General features: G+C 44.4%; 1 protein-coding gene across 1 annotated transcript in view; it reads right to left on the reverse strand.

Moving 5' to 3' along the window:
* The window catches only part of gli3 (GLI family zinc finger 3), a 94,714-nt gene that overhangs the window by 54,001 nt on the left and 14,938 nt on the right, over window positions 1-25,775 (reverse strand). Inside the window, 2 exon segments of the mRNA XM_020617505.1 lie at window positions 6,487-6,732; window positions 24,752-24,925. Coding sequence (XP_020473161.1) covers window positions 6,487-6,732; window positions 24,752-24,884 — 379 coding nt within the window. The 5' untranslated portion in view covers window positions 24,885-24,925.

Raw genomic sequence — 25,775 nt, forward strand, 5'->3', positions numbered from 1 at the left:
CCTGTCAACAGATTCCACCTAAACAATCCTGAAAGACTTATGACCAGTCCTTGGTACTATCAAGGGAAGGGAAGGAAAGAAGAGGCAGAATGCACTGGGGAAGGCAAGTGAGAGCCATAAAGAAAGAGGAGAAGAGAGGAAGGCAAACAAGGGGAGTGAGACAACAAACGAAGGGAACTTGTGTCACAGTGATTTGAGTCATTCTCTTTCAGGTGGCGCCCAGGGGTTCCCTCAACCTGGGCACAGAGACAAACTGAGGCCCATGTAAACCTTAAAGAGGATTAACCCTGCCAGAGTGCTTTAATGAGACCTGAAAGAGCAGGGCACCGGAGAGCCCCACTCACTGAGCCTTGCTCGAGTCGGCTCCCAGCGGTCCGCCGGCCCAGCAGCCCCGTGGCCTACTGTCCCCCCACACTGAGCTACATCAAAGCAGCCTGTCTGGGAGCACCCTGAGATGGAAGGAGTGGGTAGGGGACAGGCATAACGGAGGTGGAGAGTGTGAGAGAAAGAGAGGTGGGAGGAGGAGGGTGCCTGGATGGAGGAATCCCTTATCTCCTCCTGAGAGGATGCTGCTCTGTGGTGCAAGATTGTCTGGAGCTGCCACCTGTCCCAGGCATCTTTGAAGGCAACACTAAAGCCTGTGATGGCTCTGACCTCCTTCAGCTCCCATTCTTTTATGTCTCTCTTCATTTTCTGCTTTGTTACACCCTCCTCTCCTGCTTCTCCACTCTCTCTAGCTCTTCTATCTTTCCTACCCCTCTGTCTTACTTATACTCTCACACTCTTTTCTCCCGTGATAGCTTACATTTCACCAGGCTGCTGGAAACGTTTTAATTATACCATGTTCATCAGCCTCCTCTTTGTGTATAACAATTTACACTAGTGACTCTCCAGAGACAATACTAAGATATGGGTTGTTGACTGAAGGGATAAGGGCACTTATCTTTACCATTATGTGAGGCAAATACAAATACAACATAGAGCAATGAGATTTGAATACAAACATGTAGACAGGCATGAAAAAAAGAACTCAGAAGTGATTATCCTACTGGAGACTACAGGGTACCTAAAGGGGGGAGAGAATAAGCTCAAGATACTGTTGCTTTCACTGAGGAGAAGCCCCCATGTGCATTTAGTCTTCTTGTTTTTATAGTATTGTGCTTTAATGTTATCATTGCCTGCAGTGTTTACTGCAGTTCATTCTCCTTTTGGATGGACAAGTTCCAGCAAATCTTCATTTTAAGCCTTCACAACATCAGTGCTATTCTCACTTGCATCTGTGACTTGACTGATTAACCAGCTTCATTTGAACAGACATAAAACACATTGGCAGATGTTGCTCCAAGAACCAAGACATGCAAAGTATTCTTCTTTGAACATCTTAAGTTCTCTCTTAATTCCTTTTTAGCCCCTTCATATTTAATCTCATCATTGTTAATAAGAGCTGCCATTATTCTGAGATATTAACTTCACATGCATCAGCTCCATGGTTAGAACTCCACGACCTTAAGATGGTATGAAAGTGCCTTCTCAAGGCACTTCAAACTCCGCTTAACCCCCTTAAATCATCCAGCGCTACAAAGGGGCACATGCGTGTCAGAATATGGCCTATCTTACAGCATGAAATGCCTCTAATAAGCTGTATAAAAGGGGATCATCTGATTATCCCTGGTGTGCTGGACCAAGAGGCCACAGCAGAGCATAGGCCTGTGTTTTTCTTTCTTGATGAAAGAAAGTGGATGGAAGGGATCCCTCTCCACTGCCTGCAGTGTGCCCCAGGCTTCTCTGTGCCGGCACACCACTGGGGAAATACACCATGCCACCACACTCAAAAAGCCAATATTGAAACTATCACAAAGACAAACACTTACCCTTGAAACAGGCACGTGTCTTTTCACCCCAGGCTCTCCTGTGTACTCCCCAGTTCTTTGGGGGGAGGATGTTTGAACCTGTATGTCAGCCAGTACTTGTCACACTTAAAACAACAAGAAGCCAGAAAGTTTGTTCTTTGAGCACAATTTCAATTGAGTGCTGTTTGTAACTTTTTTCTCCTAAAGATACACACTTTCAAATTGTTCTTTCTTGCTCTCAGCCTAGCCCCGGCTTGTGACTCTCATGTAATGCATACACTTGAGTCACAGAGATAATCTTTCATGAGCTTTTTGAAAATGAGTCTTGCAGAACATTTCGACCCCGTACCATTGTTTCATAAAACTTGTCCAAATTCCAAAGTTATTTCCAAAATTCTCATATACTAATGATGCAGAATAAAAAAAATAATCTGGTCTAGACCAGGAAAATATTAATCAAAATGAATAATAACAACAACAATGCACTGATGCTCAAATTTCACAAAAAAAAAAAATGAGTTGGCATCATGTCCTGTTGCCATTTTTGCTAAACCTCAGTAGTGAAACTACTTTCTCAGTGGACGTTGTTACAGTCATCCATGTACTCACACTTTGTAAATGAATGCCGGTGTGTGAATGCAAGTGATAAATTTAATATTAGGTTGTTGTGAAAATCTTTGCTTAACTGAATAGAAACTGTATGAGTCAAGAAAATGATTAAAATTATATTTTTCCTGGACTGGACCGGATTATTTTTGATTATCCATCTTTAGAAGAGGCTGCGAGGATTTGGGAACAAATCAAAACTTAGATGAGTGTTTAGAAACAACGGCACAGGGTTAAAATGCTCAGCAAGTCTCAATTATAAAAACTCACAGAAGATTATCTCTGCTCTCTGCCATTCTTTAGATGAGGAAAGGTCCATATAAACTGAATGACCAAGAAGTGTAGTTAACTGTAGAGAGTCAAGGGCCTTTGTTGTGCAGATCATGTTCAGTTTGGTGACAGCTAGCTCATTCAGTTCAGTGGTCAGTTGCATGTTGATAGTGAAGGAGACAGACCGACTCCGGGGCAGCGACTGGTGTGCTACAGCCTAGTAGACCTGAGATCAATTCAGCACAGCAGTTTAGCCTTTAACCTGCCCCACCACACTGCAAAACCTCAGGAAGGGTTTTACACCATAGCTCAGTGTTCCCACTAGCTCTCCCAGAGCAGAGGGCCAGTATGGTCTAGTCAGAGAGCAGGGTTACTGTGACACATGTGAAGGAATTCTTCAGCCAAGAGATTCATTCCTCCACTGCCTCTAAGCTTAGCAGGTTTGATGTCTGACATCAGGATAGTAAGGCTTTTGGTGTGGCCACCAGATCTGAGCTAGATGTTTTTAAAAAACTCCCCCAAAAACTATTGGACTGATAAGCAGCCATCACAGCCTGGAAATGTGTCTGCTCCAATCAACAACCTATACAGTACTGCCACAAAACATATGTCGCATCAGCACCAAAATACTTAAGCACTGTCTTGGCAAATTTACGTTCCTCTTGTTGCCTCCCTTTTACTAAATATTCCTGAGTGTTTCAGTGCAATTTGTGAAAAAGCCATTGAAAAGGATATGCATTAAGTCCCTCCATGGATGTGTTTAGTCTGGCAATGGATGGCAAGTGTTTAAAAAACATTAGACACGATCCCCTCAGAGGAAGCATTGATGCTTCACCAGCAAGTGGGCTCACTGTTGCAGCAGGACCACTGACCGCGTAATCAGCGCACAGTGTAAACAGATGCCAGCGCTACACATCCCATTCACACAATTAGGATCTTAAAAAACTTCTCCCTCATTAATCCTCATCTCAATCCTTTCTTCTTATCCCACAGAAAGGCCCCCATGTATTAGTGCTGTGGTAAGAAGGATATGGACTCTTATCCACTGTTTGCCCAGGAAAAGCAGATAAGACTCAGGCATCACCAAGATTAGCTAATGCTAACAAAGGGGGCAATGTTTCTTTAGTGCACTGAAGTGGGTGTAAAAACCAGAGTAAACATGGTCTTTGGCCACCGACATAAGAAAAGTGGGAGATCACAACTCTGAGTGAATGGAAGAGATTTACCCTGAGCACAGACCCTGAAGATAAACCCTCCTGCTATGTTCTCATTTTTCGACTCCCACGCCCCCCAGAGCTGTGCCACCACACCAGCGACCCAGCGGCCAGGTGTGGGGAGGCTGCAGGTGCTATTGCATTTAGGTACATTAAGCACTGACACACACCGGCGCTAAGAGTAATCGGATTTTCCTGGCTGTCTGCTGCATGGCATGGCGTGCAGTGCAAGCACAGCACAAAGGCTTAGGACCCCCTCTCCATCACAAACACACACACGTATACACACACCTGGGATGAATTTAGGAGGTGACAAAGCCCTCATAGAGAGAGGGACTCTGTGTGTGCATGTGTGTGTGTGTAAAATGTGTGTTCACATGTGTATTGAACCAGAAACCAGAGCAGGAGCTAGTGGCATTTTACCGCTTGTGGGACAGAAGTGGCAACAGACAGTACAGGCCTCAGGTTCAAAGCAGCTGGGGGCGAACCCTTTCATTATGCTGACCCTCAGACTGTTGGGGCTCATTCGTATTGAGCTCTGGTCCTGGCTTCAATCAGACAGAAAGGGACTGCTGCCTTCAGGGACACCCTGTGTCCTCAACACCTGGGGCCAGGAAGGAGGTATTTTACACAGCAAGGCTCTCATCTCAGATCATACATCTTCCTTAGCAGTGTCAGAATCCAACAGAGGAGATCAATGAAAAACACCAGAAGCTGTTCAGACTTTGTGTTTTTAAGTCAAAACTTGCATTATTTTGTCTTTACAGTACTGTGTGGTTATATATCTACTGATGCTGGGGCTGCATTTAATTATTTTCATTATCAAGCTCAACTTTGAAAGAACCCAGCTGACTTCTTTCCAAAGCCACTCCTCCAAATTACAGGCCATCCAATGGTTTTACTTGGGATGAGTAAAATTATTGGCCAGGCTTTCTTCAGCCCTGCTGTTGTCACAGATGATGGATCTTTTTCTTTATGCTGTCGGTGCATTTAATGTGTTCACTACCATCGGGATGAAAAGAGATTTTCAAGCAATGTAGCAAAAAATGCTTCTGAACTCACTCCCCCTTTAAAAACTGGCAACTGGCTATTGTTAGGTTTGGCTTGACATATTAAAGACAATTATTAGACCAGTTTGACTGACTAATTGTTTCAGCGCTAATACTAAAGATTTTTACATTCAAATGTGGAAGAGGCAATGCAGAAGGAATATAAAATCTGTGCATCGTTCCTACAGCTTCCCAGCAAGCATCACAGCGCTCAGCTCTGCTTCGTCTGATTGCAGTCTTCCAGCCTCTTGAGGCACAATGCACAAAGAAAGTCTCTTAAAGCCCTACAGCCCTTTTGACTTTTCCTGCTGCTTTTGAACTCTTCATTTCAGACTGTGACTTTTCCACATGACCCTAACCCTCAGTGTGACCCTTTGCCCCTCCCAGCTCCTACCCAAGACTTTATTTGTCTGGAACCACCAGAGCTCCTTCACACATACCCACGCACAAACATAAAATGAGAAGTGGCAGTGTTGCTGAGTTAGGTCAAGATATAATGGCCAGTAATGTTCTGCCCTCCATAGGTCCTGTCCACAGCACCACTGTCTGGATTTAAGTAACCTTTGCCTTAAAGAGGCACCTTGGCCACTTCCGAGCACCCAAGCACGAGGGAGCTGTAGCTAATGAAGTGTTTGAATAAAAAGAGTTACAGTATAAGGTTGGGGTCCAGTGGATTTTCATTACTACCACTGGATTAAAATCACTCTGTCCTACTCTGTCCTACTCTGTCTGCCCCAATTCTGTGCCAATTTAACCAAACTAAACAAGCTATCACATCAAATCCTTGTCTGCAGGCTCAGTCCTGACTACAGTGGCCACTGAATTAACCTCCCAATCAACCTCTTACTCCCCAATCATCTATCTCCTGTTCTCTTTCCCCACACACACACAGCTTCACTTTCATCCAACTACTACCGTCTATCTCACCTCTTTTCAAATTATCTTCAGTAACTCACTCAAACCACAGCTCTCCCTTCACCTCAGTCTCTCAAACCTCATCTCCGTTAGTCTCTTTCTTTCTCTAGCCGCCTTTCTCACACATAGTATATGAGTCCCAGAGAGGGAGAGAGGTAGACTAGGGGGTGGTGAGGTTTGACGTGGCACTGCTTTGGGGCTTTGAAGTGTGTGTAGATGAGAGAAAGTGGAATACTATGTTCAGACAGGCCCCTAATGAGGGAATTAAGAAGGTACGTTGGCCATTCCCTGTACTAACTTCCCAGGCACAAAACAAGATAAGTGTGCGTGCATGTGTTCACAAATGTGTCTGTGTGTGTCTGTAGAGGCAGGAGCAAGTGCAAGAGAGGCTAATCTGTCAGATTTAATCAAGCATCTGGCAGCCCTGCTTCTCGCCTTCTGTATAGAGACACACTTGGCCTCAGAGTTCAGGGTGCTACAGTCACCTGCTGGAGCTGTGCAGTATGCTAGCTTTATAAAAATCTACAAGTTTTCCACTTTACAAATAAACAGTAGTAGCCGCTTTGTGACTGGTGGACTTACGATAGTGTGAGTCTAGGTAGCCATTGCGGGGGTCCATAGCGAACAGAGTGCCTCGGTACGGCAGAGGGTGGTCAGCCAGGTGGGGCAGGGAACCATGCAGCTCCTTCTTGAGCAGGGAGGGGCGTTCGTCTGTGGAGGTGGAGGGCTCCTCGCTTACGCTCCTGTCGGGGCCACCGGGGGTCGGGGCCTGCGAGCTAATAGCATTGCGCCTGTCGCGGTGGTAAGATGTGCCCGAACTCTCGTCCTCTGCAGATAAAAAAGAAGAGAAGAATCTGATGTTAAAATTTTGGAGGGGCTGCAGATTTATTGTGAGATAGCAGGATAACATTTGGGAGCAGGTATGAGCATCTCTCTCCCTCCCTGGTTATGTTTCATACACATTCCCACTCTCTCTCACACACACACACACACACACACAAATGCACACAGAGAGATGATTACATGTTCTGAACACCCATTCACAGTGAGGAAGTCTGTTCACGTAGAGGGAGAGAGTAAAGGGAGGAGTAGAAGATCAGCTTCATACACCTAACACCACCTGGGCATTATGGGTGTAAATCTGCCAGGGTTTTCCTTCCATAGCACCAGTTTAGAGGCAGACGCTGTTTGAGCAAACAGACTCCATGGATAAAATCTCATCTCACACTGCTGAGGCAGCATTTCTCAAAAGTGACTTGAGCTCCATCTCTTTCTTTTTTCTTTTTAATAAAGACCTGCAGACTTTTCAAACTGCCCATTAACAAGCATTGTGTGCTGTATTAACTTCACTCTAGTTATTCCCCTGTTTGTCCCCTTGACTCCTCCTCTCTCTGTTCTCAAACTAAATATTTCTCTCTCTGTTTGAGGGCAAAATTGGAGGTAAAGGAAAGGGAGTGAGCTCCTAAAGCTTCTTGGCATGCTGGATTAATGCAGCAATTGTGGAGCTGAGTTCAAGGATTGAGCCCCACCAGAAGACATGACCTTCGGCCAATGGTTTGACCTCTGAACTGACATGTATAAGGCTCAGCACACCTGCCAACCTGATCATAACTTTTTGTATATGATGATAAAATATGGAGCAAGTATTTTAGTCACCTGTTTACCTTGTACGAGTATTGTTTTAAACTGAGAATGAATACATGTCAGCACACACTGAATGCTGAATGGCCTCCATGTTCAGCCGTGCAACTGCAATTATGATTTCTCCAGTGAGAGTGCTGGTCATCAGTACACCGTTGTGACGACTCAACGTGAGCAGGTTCATTCACGTTTCCAGCCCTGTAGTTTCCATTGTGTGTTGGTGCCAGCTCAGTGTGAACACAGTGTAATGCTCTTTCTTGTGTTTGGGTGACATCTGTGGTTCAGTGGGTAGAGCGGTCATCTCCCAACCAGAGGGTTGGAGGTTTGAATCACAGTGCCTGCAGTTAGAGTTACCGGTGTGAGTTGGCACCGCAGATGGCTGCCTCGGTTCTTTGCTGGAAACAAATATTCTTTGTGTGTAACATACTTGGCCAAATAAAGGTGATTATCCTGATTAATGTTACTCACTGAGAATCTGTAGCACCTGGGCTGGTGCCAGAGGTACTGTAGTATCAGCAGCCTAGCAGTACAAGGCTCCCCCACTATGCACTATGGCCCAAAAAGCCCCAACTGCTAATTAGGAAGAGGGCCAGATTAAAGAGCACTACCTTAAAGCACTGAAGAGGACCACCACAATGGTGCACCACTTCACAGAGGAACAGAAGCAATCAGAAAGGGGATGGTTAAGGGGGAGAAACAGAAAGACAGGATGAACTTGAGAGAGCAGGAGGAGCAACCCACGGGTGCCACTTTTATTCCCATCATTCTCCCACATCCATTACCTGCGTTCAGGCCAGTGGTGCTCCACCACAGCACTAGCAAAGATGTAAGGCTTCTTAACACAGAACTGACTGCGTTGAGAAGCAAGCCACTCTCATCCGCAGGAAATGACAGTGCCAGTTATGATACCAGTATTTAATCCTATACTGCACAGCCAGTGATCTTATTAAGGGAATAATGGCACTTATACGGTTAAAGCTGGATTAATAGGTCTGCTCTTGCACAGTGCAATATTAACATAAAGGGATTTTGGAATTGGGTTCATCTCCTGACATGCATTGAAGGAAGTCGAGACTGTAAACTGTGCTGGGACCCAGCATTACTCAGGGTACTGCGTGTAACACAAGGTTTGCTCTTCGTGTTCACATCCAGAAGCATTACATATGGGAAAGTAAAAAGTGTCTACATATTTATGAACTCATTTTCTTACTTTCATGCAGATGCTTAATGTTTTATAAGTAGATGCATCACTAGCAGACCACTGGGCACTAAAACATCTTCTGCCAACTTTACAAAAACTACAACGGAGATTCAACTGCTTACTTTAAAAAATATACTATGAACTTTTTCACTATTTTATGTTCTTCACACTCTTCCCTCATATTTCCTCTTCTTGTCCTTTCTTTTTTTAACCGCTACACTTTGACCCCAAATGCTATTCAGATACTTCTCTCTCCTCCAAGGGCGGTCAAGCGACTAATAGTTCAATCACAGCAGTGTCACAGTCTCACAATCCCCCTGCAGTCAACATGGGAAGCCCACCAGGGGGTCAATCATTCTACCATATACCACCTTAAGGGGCTTCATTACTTTAGCTCATAGCACCTTAAATGGATAAACAAACACTCAGCAGCACAAGGGTCAACTGATTCCTCAGACTGTGGTGGAAGAGAGCCCGAAGTCTTAAGGTTTATCTTCTGTGCTGCTTGTACCTGCTGCTGGAAACTTTTTATATCTTTGTACCATGTCAGGTACCTGTCGAACATGGGCTAATGAAGACAGAGCAGACAAGGGTAAACATATGCAACTTTGAAAAGTTCAACCATGCAACACTTGTGTAACTCTGACCATCCACCCAACAGAACCCTTCCCTTTTTCCCTCCCTCATTTTTCATTCCTCTTTTATTTCCCTCTCTTTTCCCATGGTTGCCACATCCAGTCCTCTACCAGTTTGCAGGTCTATTCAGTCCAACACAAAAGCAGCAGGCCGGTCCTCAGTGGACCAGAGGAAAGCATGCCTCTCAAAAAAAACAGAAAAAAGAACTATCCCGCTCTCTCTCTATGGTGATTGAATTTCTTAACATCTTTTCAAAAAGAGCTTAAATGCCTGGAGGCGAGAGGAAGAAACAAGCTAACGGTGGATGGGGAGCACTGAACAAATTTCAGAGCCCTTTCCTGCTCGCGTTTGAGGTTGAAAGCGAGCTCCTGCCTTTCAAGTTTCAAAGTCCTCCTTCCTCCTGCAGTGTCACTGAAGGATTTGAAAAGAAGGTAATTGTGCTCACTGCCGTCCTGATCAGAGCACACGCCCCAGCTCTAGTATTTCAGGAGCTTTCTCTGCCACTATAATGGCACCTTGTGCTCCATTCCTGCATTCTTCCTCCCTTACTACTCTTTCTCCCCTCGCTCTCTCTCTAACCCTCTGCAAATGCACTTGCTCTCCCTCACTTTCTTTCTATCCATCTTCCACCCTCAGCAAGCCACTCATTAAATACTAAAACCCAGGTTTCTCCCTTTTTCCCCTTGTCTGGGGTCTGTATTGTAAAATTGTGGTTCGAATGCCTTCAGAGAAAATCCTATGCATGGCCTTTAATATGGCAGTATAAAAGAGAGCATAGATGCAATGACAAAATGAAATGGATAATGAGATAAAGAGATAATGAGCTATGGAGTGAGGCCAGTTCTTCTGAGAGTCAGGCTCTGGGGCAAAGGGGGCTAAGGTTAAGGGTGCCCAGCCAATTCAAGAAAATGAAAAATGCAACAAACCCTTGTATTGTTGTTCTTGAAGGTATTTCTAGAGATTGATCTTAAGAACAAGGATTGCTGTTCCTCCACATGCCAATCTGCCCTCCACTCTCATACATCTGATCTGCCCTCCAGCCTGAACTCAGAGTCTCTAAAGCTGGGACGTATGTTTCATGGGTGCACAAAGGGCCACAGCACAGTGCCACGCTTTCCCCCACATTGCTGCCTTTCCTAAAAGCCTAAACATCAGAGGAGGCATTGTTGTACCTCTGAGCCAAACCCAGACATACACTGTGTTCCACCTTCGAACTTTGCAAAGCAGAGTTGTCGGTGGCATAAACAGGTTTTGGCTGGGTAGCACATGGAGAGTGAACAAGGTGGAGAGGAGTGGAGGACATACAGTGAAATCACAAAACACTTCAAAGCTCCTCTCCTCCTGTGAAATAATCTCTTGCTCCTTTTCTTCTTTCTCTTGCAAATCAACTGCTGGGAAAGACTCAAGACTCCCCAATTAACAATAAGAGGGGGAAGAAAAATTCCAGCAGCTGGCTAGAGTTTAAGAACAGCACCTCTCCAAGCGGCTTAGGCTTATGTACCTGATTCACCAGCCCTGGCGTTGGTGCTATAGACAGAGGGAATCAGTCACGATTAGCACAGACTGAAAGACAAGGGAGAGAGAGTCTGCTCAAACTCCACAAACCCAACACAACAATAGTTTAGGGGATTACCGCAATTGTGTGAGGTATTTTTCTGATGAGCTCCTAGGCTGATGGTCTCAGGGAGCTTTTTGCCTTCCCCACTGCATTATGTGAAGGTTACCAAGTCCTAATGGAGCTTCCTGTAACTGCCTAAACAGGGTGACATTTGCGAAACTCAGTGACAAACAAATCTTCTAAATGCCAGGGGGCAAAATCAGGTCATTACCCTGATATCTGTGGGCGGAACAGTTACTGTAGCAGTCCCCAGTCAAAATATCCATCACAGCTCTGGAGAACTAAAGCATAAATGAAGTTCACTGCCATTAACTTTGCGCTGATGTTTGATTCTCTCTACAGAGTGAATCCATAGTGGCATTTTTTTCAGATTGAGTGTGTGACTGCTGCAGAGAGAACGTGCAGGTCAGGATGTACCTTCTCCTGGTTAGTAGTCTATTGTCAGCTGTTGATTTCCCACACAGCACCCGCAAATGCCCTCTTCAATATTCATCTAGGAAATTTTGATGACTCCTACATCTCAATTTGGCTCTAGGCAGCTGATACCTGAACACCCCCAGCTCCACAGCCCAGCCTGTTCTCTCCACCGCCAGGAGTCTGCTGGGACACACCCAGAGATCAGCGTCTCACAGTCCCAGCCTCAAGGCCCCTGGGCTGGAGAGGACCAAATCAAAGCCTGCTTGGCTCCTTCCTTCTTCACTGCGCTCATCTCAAATCAGCCTCACAGCAGGGATGTGCCCTGCCAGGCCTCTGCCTCCCCTTAGCTACCCCTTATTCGCCCATTAGGGGCACAGACCCACCATAGAGCAGCCCGAAACCCCACTACCATTTCATCAGGGCCACATTGTGAGAGAGCAATGAGCATTGCAGTGAGAGAGCTGAAAGCCCCGACCGTAAAATGCACACTGATGCGTTTTTGACCATGGATAGTTACATGGCTTTTAAGATTTCACTCAAAGGGTGCCTCGGCCTGCATTCTTTGAGGAATAAAACACCAAGACATGCATTTGATCAAGGCTTCAAAGCAAAAAATCACATCTAGTCCCTCTGATTGGCTTATACAGTATTAGCACTGCTTCAGATAATCACAAGCCAGCTATGATCAGCCATAACCTGTTGATTGTGTCCTATAGGGCAGAAGAGGGCAGAATTATGTCCATTTGGGAAAGTGGGTCTTTTAGGGTAAGTCTGGGCAAGGTGCCCTCCAGACCGGAGAGGGCCAGCTTTCCACCAGGCCTCAGAACTGGAATCCCACTACTGACCCAGAGTGACCTGAACCAAGTCTGTGACACTCAGATTAGGAGCAGCTCGCCAAGAGAAATGGATATCCAGCCAAAGCAAAAACACACAGGACCAACAGTTATGCTAAAATAGAAACGAAAAGCCACAGTAATTTCAAGCACATCAAACGTAATTCAAAAAGCCACTGTGGATGTTTTTCCCACCTTACAGTACGATATCATATGGCTGTTTTAATAGTTTAAACTTCACACTGCATTTTTCCTGCTTCTTGTGTCTACTACGGTGTAAAATGCGCATTCACATGTATTTAATTGCATAAGTGTACAGTGCACTGAAGCACAGAGGCCCCCATTAAGATAGTCAGCCAGCACTTAGTAGGAGCTGGATAATTAGACACTTCAAAGACACCTGCCCGCCCCATTTAAAAGCATGTTAATTCCTATCTGAGGCTAGCAGACTAATTTAACTTTTGACATTTGATATCTAAGGAGTGAGAGGGATGAGCCATTTAGCTGGAACAGGATTAGCCCCCTGCACACCCCACCCCCAACAGCCTCCCTCCTTCTTTTCCTCTCACAGTCAAGCCGGATTCATTAATTTTCCTGCTGCTAAGCACTTTATCAATGACTGGTGAACATCTAAGTTCAGAGTGGACTCTCTCTCTCGTCTCTCTCTTCTGTGGTGATTAGGCCTGGATGTTCGGTCTCTCTGCTCTGTTGCAGCTACTGTGCACCTGCTATTCAGATCAGCAAGCAGAACCATTTCCTAAGTCATATTTGAACAACACTCATTTTAAAAATCCTGTGAGTATAAGAACCACATGTTTCTAAAATACCTTTTCCAGGTAAAAGCTCTCAGTCCACACCAAACTGCCTAAACAGTAGAAAAATGGCTCAAACTTGAATGAGTCTCAGGTAGTTATATTTCTGTCCTGTGATCGCCTGCTGATCCCACAGCTCAGTTATCACTGACATATTTTTCTGTTTTCATACAACTGGATCCTGGTCATTAAAGCTAACTGGTAATCTGGTCAATGTTAACTCCTGCCATGCTGCATGGCAAAGCTGGCTTCTTAGCTTTACTACCACTGTCATGTTTTCAGACCCGTCAGCTCTGGATACAATTTTGAACCAATTAATTTACAAGTGTTAAAAACATTTGTGTGGATCTGCTCTTTGTGACACAGAAAGCAAAGGTTATGTTTTTATTAACAATGCTACTCATTGTAAATCTGTATTAATTTTCAACAGAACTCAAATAAAATCTATTGAACCATAGTCGGCAACCTCTGACATATCACATATACAGAGGTGCTGGGAGTTAATTTGCCTCTATAACTCTACATTAGTCTCAGTCTAATGTATTCTGCTGAATGTCTACATTACAAGTTGAACCAGGGGCTACACGTGAGTGTGACGGATCTGGGTTAAATGAGCAGCACGCCTGGGCCTTTGATGCTGCAGCTGGTCATTCTTAAAATTTCTAACCCATCATATTTTCACATGCGGCCTTTTTACTAGAGAGCATGACAATCAGAATTTCAAACTACAAGCCAAATGCCATAAAAAAAATAACACAACTGAACTAATTCTCTTGGTCTGTTCCCACAACGTGGGTGTGTTCAGCACCCACTTTGTCGATTGGTGTTAAAAGAATCCAATTAAGTGAACTTTTTCCTTGATGGCTTGGCACATTAATTATTTAAAATAAGGTTTGTTCATTCCCCACATTTTTCCATCAAGCCATAAAAGGAGCCAGGACATGTCACAAAGAATCCTTTATAAACCTATCAATTATCATTTGCCTTCCAACACCCCATCATCATTATGGCTGACAGTTGGGACACATTCGCGGCAAAATCCCAGGCCTGACCCCCACCTGTCCCCCGTGGACAATGTGAGTGGGGGTGCCTGCTTAATAAACAGGATGCAATTTATCTCTCTTCCCCTTAAAATACAGGTGAGACCTGGACCCCATCATTACAGTGTCTGCAACAGGCAGAGAAGGCTCTGCAGATTAGAGGATCTGCCATGTTGGCCAAACAGACTTAACTACAGTCTGCTGAGAAGGACCTGGAGGTCGGAGGTGAGCAGGGGAAAGGCAATGCAGCAGACCTTCTGTGTGATTAGATAAATGCTTCTGTAATGCAGCAGAAAGAACAATAGAGGGTGAAAGTTGTATGTCTGGACAATATTTTGGACTAGTGGCTGGAGCAACAGTGAGACAGGGGACAGGCTAGATCAGCCGGTATGTGTCATCCTGAAGTGTCACCGTTGCCCTACACAATCACTAACTGTATATTATATTACTATACATGTTATGGTGTGCTTGCAGAGTGAGGGGTTATTTAAGGTATCCAAGATTCCCAAAGTAGAAGAGCAGAGGAATTATCAGGGTTGAAGAAGCATGAAAAAAAAGTCAGTGGCATAAGATGCAGACATAAACAGCAAACAATGGGGCATGAAACATCCAAGTGTTACAACTGGATTTCCTACACCACTATTGGGGGACTGAAGCCAGATGATACACTTTGTGGAACCATGTTAATACATTCAAATCAGTTCCAGGTACCTTCAGGTTCTGGGTACATTGTCTGTGAATTCAGCAGTTATAGAGCCGTGAACCAGCAGGGTAAAGTCCACTCAAGGTCCAGGTCAACTGACTCGACATTTGCGCTTTTACATACAGCTCCCCGGGTAAGGTCTACATAATTATATGGCTCCAGTGCATTCAACATTTGTGCTTTTACATACAGCTCCCTGGGTAATGTCTACATAATTATATGGCTCCAGTGCATTTCTGCAAGGGGCTTTTTTACCCATGGGTATGTCAGGTCCGCTCGGCGCGACCTACCTCCCTTCCGCCTTTCTCCCCCCTGCTCTCTCGACCTGCAGGATCTGCACCTCAGCCGTGTTGCATTCAGTAATTAGCGACTCGTTTGTCGGTGCACACAGCTGGAGTGCATTTCCTACCTTACTCCTTATTTATACCTCTGGCAGACGCTCTGTCATTGCTGCAGCATTAACTTGCATACCCCATAACAGCCCTATTTTCGTGGTATGAATTATAAGTCATTTTGTTTTCCACGCTGACAGTTCCTATGCTGTGGATCTCATTTTGTACGTTGGTTACTTCTTTTGTGTTATACGTCTCTAGACGTCCACACTGACAGTTCCTGTGCTGTGGATTTCCTTTTCGTTCGCCAGTCCTCCTGGTTGGTTTAACTATTCACCTATCCGTCCTGATCCTCCTACTCTCCTGGTTCCTACCGTTAGTCTGCTCTACTCACCTGTTCGTCCTGGTCTCCTCCACCATCTCTGCCCTACTTTGCTATTATATGTACATGGACTATTTCACCTTTTTCACTAGCACCTGGGTCAGCAATCTTGAGTCCTACCTTAGTTCTCCCTCATCCTCCCGGTGAGGGGGACTAAACCCTAACAAGGTACAATAGTATTTGGTGCCATTCACCATTCCAAAGTGGGTACAGTAGTATTTGGTGCCATTCACCATTCCAAAGTGACAAAACAAGACATTTTATAAAGTTTTATGTATAATCATCAGAAGAATTTGGGGTTTTTATGTTGATGAGCAAAATATGTCAGAAGCACACACTGTATGTAGTTTGACTCGAATGTAAAAGCTGTTCCTTGAACATATCTCTCCATCTCTGTTTTCTTCATCATATCTCCTGCTTCAGCGCTGTCCATTTTCCTTACTTCTTCCTTTACTCTGTCTGTCTCTCCAGTCCTGCTGCTCTCTGTTCTCAGTAATGAGCTCTCCTCACGTATGACCTCTCCTGTCACTCATGCCAGAGGAATCTTCCTCTCCTGCTTCGTCTCCTTCTCTAATCTCTGCATTACTTTCCCATTAATCCCCCATTCAGCACAGAGTTGGCCAGTGCAGCTCAGCTGACATGTTGCTCTCATAATCCAGCATTTTTATTGGAATAAATCAGTGGGATGGAAGGAGGGCAGTGTAAATTTAACAAAAATAAATAAAAGACTTGGTGGCTCACCGCTATTCTGGGATTCACCTGTAGCATGTAGCATTCCCCCTACTCCTACATTCCTTCTATTTTTGCCTCTCCACATCCCACCTCCTGTATCTCATTCTTACTTTCCTCCCACTAACCTCTTGCTACTCACTCCTGGTTTACAGCTTTCATCCCTTCTCCAGGTCTACTCCCAGTTCCCATGTCTTTCCCAAATCTCATCAATCTCTTCCCATCTCCCCTCATCCCTTTCCCTCCCTCTCTCCATCCATCCTTCTCCCTTCCTTTCAGAGCCACAGCGGGGCTGTTGGACTCACGCAGCCCCATGCTGAGTTGCTCCAGAGCCAAGTCAGAACAAAGAGACCATTGAGCTGAGCAGGGACATAATGTGGGCCGCCTCTGACAGCACCAAAGATGAAGTCATGAGGTCGCCAAACTGTTAATAATGACAACTCCCTCCTTCCAGCTGCACCAAGAGTGTGTGTATAACCGTCAAAGAAAGCGAGAGAAAATGAGAGATTACATGTTTGCATACATGACTGAGTAGCTACAGTATACAGTGCATGTGTGCAAATCTTTGAGCATGTGAATGGATAAAAAGCTTTTAAGAGTGTAATGAGATACTTTGTGACACTCAAAAATGAGCTCAATCACTTAGTAAATACCACAGAGGAAAAAGTAATCCTTCAGAGAATTGCACTTTTAGTTTTGGCTTTGCTCCAGCATAGCCCAGCACCACCCCCCCTCTTTCCTTATTGGAGTCTGTCTGGCGCAAAGTCCGACATGAGACATATCTCCGCGGGACTGAAGCTGTCGCTGCGAGGCCCACGCTCTGAACATCATTAGACTTACAGCTCCAGGTGAGATCAAGCAGGGGCAGGAAAACAGAGAGATGTGTGTTTCTGTCCCTCACGTGGCATGCACAGACATTCACCTCAAGTATTAATCTCAAAGCCACTCCATGTACATGGCCTATTAAAATACTTTTACAGGACCACTTGCTTGTCAAGAGGCGTCGGGCACAGCGGGAGGAGTGGGGGGGTGAAAACTAAGCAATTGATTAACATTAGAAAGGCGTGTTCAATTTCAAATTGCACAACACTTCTGCTGTAAGCTATAGACATCGGTTTCCCCGCAAGTAGAATGTTTCTTTCAAACCCTGTCTCTGCTACAGATCTGAGTTCAGTTCCTCGCATGCCCCCTCTCTCAAAATCAATTCCTCCTCCTTTTCTCTGCTCTTTTCCTCCAGCTCTGCGAACAGAGCAGGGTCCCACCCCCAATCCAAGCAACTGACTTATCAACTGACACTCCTGCCATCCAGGAGGAAGAGGCAGAAAAACTGGTCGAGCTGCTCCGGCACAGATGTGTTCTGGAGCTGTGTCTGCCAATAGTGGCAACTCTTTTCACACTTAAAGCCTGAGCTATTTACGAGAGCCCTGGGAGAATGCGTGCACAACACTGGAGGGTGGGAAGAATGGAGAGGAGAGAGCTGCTGCTTCTCAACCTCTGCTTCCAATCAATCACCAGAAATCACTGCTATGGTTTATGGCCTTTGATCCTAGCTCCTCTTTCACACTGCAAGGGAGAGAGTTGGGTGGGAAATAGGAGGGGCAGCAGGGAGAATGGTGAGAGTCAAGGCCCCAGGGGTGTGGAGGTCAGGGGATAGAGATTAGGGGGTATAGGGCCTTGTGCTCTCTCAAACCTGAAAGCATGTCTTGATTCAATCCAGTGAGTTTTGAGCACAGAGCTGAAAATGGCCTGAAACGCACAGGCCAATTTTAGACCATTTTTAAGCTCAAAAGAGAAATTCTGATACAATCAGACATTGTTGGATGCTTTGCTTAACTGGACATGAACCAGTTTTTAGGTGATCTTGGTAAAGCAAACTGATTTTAAATGCTGTATCTTTAAAACAATAATGTCAAAAATGTTTTTATTAGACCTCAATAACGTCTTTAATAATGGCATATTGATTTATTACGATAACAGTTGCCAATATGCCTACATGTTGCAAAGAAAACTTATAATTATAATGTTCACATTACACATGTATGATGCATTACTTATTTGTTTTTGCCGTTTTATTATTTTGCACATAATCAAAATCTAACAATTATTCACAAGTAAGGATATATATTGTATTTTATGTCCCCGCACTTACATGTCAAATGAGCAACTAAAATGTGAAAAGAAAATGTCTTTACATGCATATTATACAAATAACTTTGAGAGCCTTGTTTCCTTGATTACAGTGTCTTTATACATTTAACAGAACCTGTTTGTCTCTATGCATTTTCATATAGTCTTCAGCCCTGCAAGGCCACAGGTGCTACTGCATCTTCTGAGTCCCACTGAATCTGAACTCGACTGCGGTAAGGAGGTGTGAGTGAGCCAATCAAACAGAGCAGATGTGGAAAAGAACACAGCACAAAAAAATCCTCCTGGCAGGGTCAGGACATTCCAGCCTTGTTCCTCCTGGCAGGAGTGAGGCCACTGATGCCTACTGACAAATGGGCAGAGTGGTAGAATAATCAACTACTGTTTCTCCAATTTATGGGTTTATGAGTTTATGGGGCCCTTGGTCACCCCTTGTGCCCTCTCTCTGAGAGGAGCATGGTTGCAGTGCTACTGGGATGCAGCAGGGCCAGGCTGGCTGATGGACTCCAGCCCTCTCACACAGGACAGGCTGGTTATTGGTTTAGAGACTTGTCTGTGATCCAGGCGACCTCCGACTCCCAGGCCCTTCTCTCTCTCAGCATGTCAGTGAAAATGACCTCAAGACCCTCTACGGAGGAGCCATTGTGATGGTCAGCATGGACTATCACAACATAATAGAATTTACAATCTATGACTGAGCTGTTTTATTAAATCCGACAAGGATACAAAGTAGCTAGCTGTATTTGGCTTTCAGTAAAACTGTAGTTTTGGGGGTACTGCGCTGAGTAAGGCAATGCTGTCTGATTTATCCATTTTACTACATACTGATGTGTATGTATGCAATTAGTTTCCACACATCATTTTTCCTTTATATGTTCCAGTAACTACTTAAACACACGTCAGAGAACTGGGTGCACTGGAGTCAACAAGTCCTCCAACCTACACTACCTATATGGTTGTTTGTCCCTTCTCTCTAATAAGACCAGTAGCAGCATCTCCTGAAATAGTGCTCCCACATCAGCAGGCGGAATTGCAAGAACTCTAACATTAACGATGACATGAACACAAAGTTACAACAGCAAGCGTACCAAAACTCCATCGTCATGGAAACTGTCAGTGAGATAATGAAACTGTCACCGTTTCATTACTTTGGGGAACACAACTTGGTTAGGTTTAGGCACAAAGACTACTTGGTTAGATGAGCAATGCATGGGAATCGAGCCCCGTTCACCTGTATTTTATACACCACACAGACACACACACACACACCCCGGCCTCCTCATAATGTAGACTTTGTTGCTATATATACTACATTGCTTATATTTATTCTTTGTCCATGCCATAATTACTACACTCACTAGAGGTCACCAAACGAACACATCGCTGTTGGTCGTAATTACCTGCTGGCACAAACGACAGTCATTTTTTTATAGGACAGTCTCAGAGATGATGATTGGCACATTTGATTTTTGAAGTTTTCACTGAGATCTAAAGCTGCAAAACAATTCCACTACAGTGACATTCTGGTGGCATCTCCACAGCATGCAAAAGTCTGGAGGCAGTGGATTATATCTTCCAGCAGTGAAGGAGCAGTGGAGCTCCAGCAGGCAGATCTGAGCAGGTGGAAGAGTGCCAAGCCGGGCTAGACTGGGCTGGGCAGCTGAGGTTCCCCTCTGCCCTAAGTAGCAGTGAGGCTAAGTTAATCCTGCGCCTCAGGCCCCTGTGCAGTGGTTCTGCCAAAGTGCATTCCCCTGCTGCTTCAGGAAATTGCCTTCAGTGAAGAAGTATATGCAATGACTATGGCTTAACCAGTGAAGGCAAAGTATAGCCCTGTGTGTGCACACAGAGTCAGTGTGACTTTAATAAACCTAATCTACAGGTATATTTTTTATCTGAAACTTATATATTCTAAAATCTCATGATGTATTATCATGACAACAGCCATTCTAAGGATAAATTTGCATTTTCTTCTATGTAATTTTGTTCACAAATTAAAAGTTCTTATGTATTTATATGTATCATTTATGTACCATAAAGAGGTCTTTTGACACTAAAAGCCAGCTTTCCTATGTGGGGTTGTGTGTCAGGCTCTATAACGCCTCCTCCATTGTGCTATTTGACCCGTGGGCCAGCCAGAGCTCCCATGAGGTCCCTTATCCCTCCATCAGTCCTCTCTCATTAGCCCCCACAGGCAGAGCCCAGAGCAGGGTAACACAGAGGGGCCCCTTTCTCCTCTGGTCCTATGAAATACATACACCAGACACAGATGGCAGAGATCACCTTTTACAAGTTTTGATCCATAAAAAAAATCGTGCATTTCATAAAAGAACTACCAGCTTTCTCCCTGTAAAAGAAAATGAAAATGAAATGACACTTTCAAATCCCCATCCAGTCTCCTGATGCAGAATCGCTGTCAATGATCAGGTGGTGTTTGTGCGTCCTTGTTAATTTTATGGGTTCATTAATCTTTATTTTCATTCATTGCACACAAATGATCAGATTGCCAAAGTGTTTCATCTTTTAAACAGGGATCTAATAGTGCAAAGCAGAGGTGGCAACATGAGGAGGGAGGAGGAGGAGATTGGGCAGGACACACTGGAGAAATAGTTGATTATGAGTCCCATCAAGTGATCAATGATTTCATTAATAAGACGGATCATGCAGCTGTCATAGCTGTGACACGGGCTGAGGGATGGTCTGCTCCCAACGTTCCATTTCCCACCAGCCTCCCTCCCTTCCTCCCTTCTCCCTCCCTGTCCTTCTGATATTGCCTCCCTCTGCCAACGACAAGGGAACGCCAAGGGAAAAAAGCGATGGAGCTGGGTGTTGATGGGGTGGAGGGAGGTTAGTCATGAGGGAGCTGGAGGGGGAGGACGAGAGAGGAAGAAAAGTGAAAATCCATTTTGAAACCCATTTTCAATTAGGGGTCCACAAGCTGTTATCACAGGTGTCCCAGAATGGGGACCCGTAAGTGAAAATGTCTCCTATCAGTTTCTGAAATGAAACCTTATCTGGGAGGCACAAAGATGGTGGGGACAGCGTATCTGTAAATTACTTTCCATCCCTGCTGTTAACGGGAACTTTATTTCTGTCAGATGACATTCCCCTCTATTTACTGTTGATCATTTAAATGGCTGCCTAAAAAGAAGGTGGCCCCTCACTCTTCCTCTATCTCACCTCTCTCTCTCTGTATCATTCTTCCTTCTCTGCCTGTCAGAAGATTTTTTTCCCAAAGCAGTCAAGAGTTCTTTTTCTTCTTTAAACACTTCAGCTATGCTCCCCATCTGCTTACGCATTTCTCTGGTAACCTACACAAAGCCTTACATTTGTTGCCCTTTAAGGCTTAACCTGTTTCTTCTCATCCTTTTAAGCATGACCATTAAAACTCACCTTCTTCATGAACTGCTTTACAGGGGCTCTGTCTTGTTGAAGCAGCAGTCCCTGACAATATTTTGAACTGTGTCCAGTTCTTCTACTCCCCATTTCTCAGGTCTCGTCCTATTACTTACACTAACTCAGTCTTTTCTTCAAATCGGCAGCACCCATATCATACAAATCCAACCAATTAGAAACTCAAATAACCAACCCTTTACCCCAAGACCTGTATTATCTTTCTTTTTTTTATTAGCAAATTATCCCATGACGACAGGATTTATTCAGCCAAGGAGCATGGACATTTTTTTTTTTGGCTCAAGACCCAACAAAAGAATCAGGGGACTTTGTGGTCCACCTGCCTGCTGAATGATGAGGGTGGGAGGGGAGGGCACCCCCACAGAACACCTCCTAAAGAGCACCAATCACAGCATTGTTGTGGCACAGTCGGCCCTTTTGAGCTGTCAGTGCAAGAGGAGGGGGCACAGAGATGAACGGCACACAGGATGAAGCCACCATTTAGCCAGCCATGTGGGAATGCACTCAGTAATTACTCTGGGCCAGATCAACTTGGACAAAACTTACAGGCTAGAGAGAAGGGGGAAAGACAGAGTAGAGGAGAAATTAAGCCTTAAACTGAGAATTAACCCTGTATTACATGTGAAGCGATTACTCTGCTTCAAGACAAAAGTGCAGCATGGTGGGCAGAATTGTTCCAAGTTGCAACCTACAAGATCCGATCAGATCAACAAGCTGATCCCAATCAAAGAAAAAGGTTGGACGTCTTGGTGTTTAGCCTGGAAAGATCTAGCTACATATCTATTTCCACCCAGCCTGCCCTTTACACTTTTCACAACCTACTGCTCTGAGATCAGGGGCCACTACTGTTGTTGGTGGGGGAGTATTTCGCCAGACCTACCTAAGAAGAACCAGGCACCGGAGTTCCACAGCTGCTCACAATTACCTTTTGTTTGGATGGAGGCGGTGGAGCAGGGCACCAGGGGTTAAAGTTAAGGTGAGTGTAGGGTTACAACTGATAAGAGGTTATGAATTCTGGGGGCAACTTGGGAATGTGCTCTAATTATAACCACACAAAGAATGTGTTAGCTATCTTATGATTCCAAGTCAGACACCTGGATCTAAAAGGAGCCTTCGCTGCTCATTAGTATAATCCCCCCTGTCAAGTCAATGATAAGAGTGCTGTATGTATGTAAGGGAAAGTTGTAGTATCTTCTGACGTGTCTGATTCTCTGTAGGAGGAGTCTCCTCAGCAAAGACTTTAAGACAAACCTTGTGCTGTTCAAAACTGTAATTGCCAGCACATTACCAAAAAGGAAAAAAAAAATCCATAATCACAGAGCCAAATTATACCCATGCTTTTTCCACACAAACATTCTTTCCTTGCTGCCCCTTTAATTAATAAAACAGTGCGGGCCATCTGGGAATGAGTAAGAGCGAGAGTGCTCCCAAGATGCTTCAGGATTCATTACCTTACATACTTCCTATGATAACTCCCATATGGGGAGCAACTCACAGCTTACAACTTATTTACCCTTTCCTGGACTGTTCGCACTTGTGTTGATCACATTTGGCATCAGCAGCTTCAAGTGGGTTGACAATGAGGTTGTACGTTATGAGATTTTTAGAGTATGATAATGGTCTCAGAAATAGAGATATCCAAAGTAATCCTACACTGTTTTAATTTCTTTTTTTATGGATGGAGTTTGGTGATATCATCCTCCTTTTCTCTGCATTTGTCCATGTGTGGTACCCGACATGGAGTCTGACAGGAAGTCGGGCATGAAAGGCGACACGTATTGCGCTTATTTTTTTATTCAATACTGGTAACAAGCAAATCTGCATGGTATGATAAGCATCCATTTTCATACCATGGTATAGTCTGAAACCCTAGCTGACAGAAAACTCTCTATCAGGTCACCAGCTCCGGCTCCTAGCGCCAACCCCCCCAATACCCCAAACCTTCCAAATGCTCTCACTGCTAATGAGCACAGCTGCAGCTTAGGTCATGGTGAGCTCAACTCTCATTTTGTTATGACTAAAGCTTGATACTCCAGGGCTTCGGGTGAAAAAGAAAGGCCTTGTAGCATCTGATATAAGAATGACAGGCTGAATGATGACAGACCTAATGAACCATACGCTACATACCACTTTTAAAAGCATGTGTTGAAGACACTGCTATGTAAACATGCCAAAGTTTTGCTACCAGTGACTGTGAACCATGAGAATAAGAAAAATGTAAACAGTCATAACCAAAACTAATGAAACCATAGGTAGACAAACATCCCTTGGTCCCCATTAGACCTGCGGCTCCGACGCTCAGATATTCTGAGACATGGCAGGTGACGTATTGCAGCCAAACCTCCACATTTCAAGGTGGAAGCCATGAACAGATACATGACAATGGCATGTTGCAAACCTCTGTGACTTTAGCAAAATGTAATAAGTTTAATAAAAATGGATGAAACTTGAAATTCAGTGGCATGCTTATCACCATGACTGACCTGTGCCTGCAGAAAAGTTGAGATTCTCTTATATTTTAATGATCTTTAACATCAATATTCAAATTACAAAGATTTTTTTTTCCAAACATGAAGATGTTGCTAGAGTTAATTTCATGAAATATGGATATTGTTTCCATGATGACAAAGGCCTGTAAAGCTTGGCAGTGTGACGTGCATTGTCGTTAAATTTAGCCACACAGGAACGCTATTTAACGATACTGTACACCCTGATGAGTCGTATGAGATGGAAGGGACAAATGTCCTGTATAGAACAAAAATACCTGAACTACTGTATTTTACCTGTGACATCACAATCGCTCATGGCTTCGGATTCCATGTTCCCATCCCTCGGCTGCTAAGATGACTAATGAGCCAATCTCCCCCAAAACTGGCTGTTTCAAAAAACCAAAATTATATTTAAATTAACCACAGAGGCTGAGTGTGCAATTAGAGGTCCCGCATACCATTTGAGGTGGTGCTGGAGGCCACCGCCTTCTCGCTAACATCATTCCGCACTGATGAGCCCTTGCTCGCCACTATGGTCTCCACCCTCTTCTTCTTCTCAGCTGCTGAATTGGCTTGGGACTGGGTTTCCATGGCTGTTTGTCATTCCTCAACACGTCATGGAGACAGGTTAACTGGTGGAGAAAAAGAAGGTAAATAATGGGATTGCAGTTATCACAAGATGAATTAGGTGTGTTCATTTAGGCATCTCTCCAGCTCACCCTGATGTGTTTTACTTCAACCCTGCTGGTCTGGAAGCTGAACTCAGTCTCTTCTAACTGTGGTTAAATATCCAGAACCACAATTTAGCTGACCTTATTTTCAGCGATGTCACACTAAACTTCTGACTTCTAGTCAAAAAAACCAACATCTTCAGCAAGGCAGGACATCCTGACTAGGTTTTATATCTCAGAATAGAAGTACCGGCAGCTTGTGGATATACTGATAATCCTGCTCTAGCAGTCTTTCCAGAGAGAATGAAGAAACCTTAAGGGGATACCAGAGAGAAAGAAACACTCAGTCCTGAAAAAACAAGGGCTGTTTGAAGGCCCTTTTGGGAATATCATGGTGCCGGGCAATTTTTCTTTCAAAGAATAAAGGTGGTTAAAGTTAATACTGTCTGTGGGTTTAGAAGGGGTTCAGCCAACAGTCTAGCAGACATGCTGCTCAGTTCAGCACCTCAGAGGCTGTCTACAAACTCCACTCTATCTAGGTCACGGAGGTCGCAGATTATGGAGACAACACAGTGATACACCACAACCACTCATTTACACTAAATATAGGACAGCTTCATTTGGTCCAATAGAAAGCCTTTACTTAGATCCCATAATTTATGGATGATGACTGGAAATATTTAGTCTGACAAACCTTTTCTTTCCAATAAAGAACAGCTAATTACCTGACTACTATTTGTCCTCCACCCTATAAAAATGCATGGATACAAAGAAGTCTGTAATAATGCAAAGAGAGGATTGCTGCAGAAGC

This window comes from Monopterus albus, unplaced genomic scaffold (genome assembly GCF_001952655.1).
Source record: "Monopterus albus unplaced genomic scaffold, M_albus_1.0 scaffold190.1, whole genome shotgun sequence".
Classification (NCBI taxonomy): Eukaryota; Metazoa; Chordata; class Actinopteri; order Synbranchiformes; family Synbranchidae; genus Monopterus; species Monopterus albus.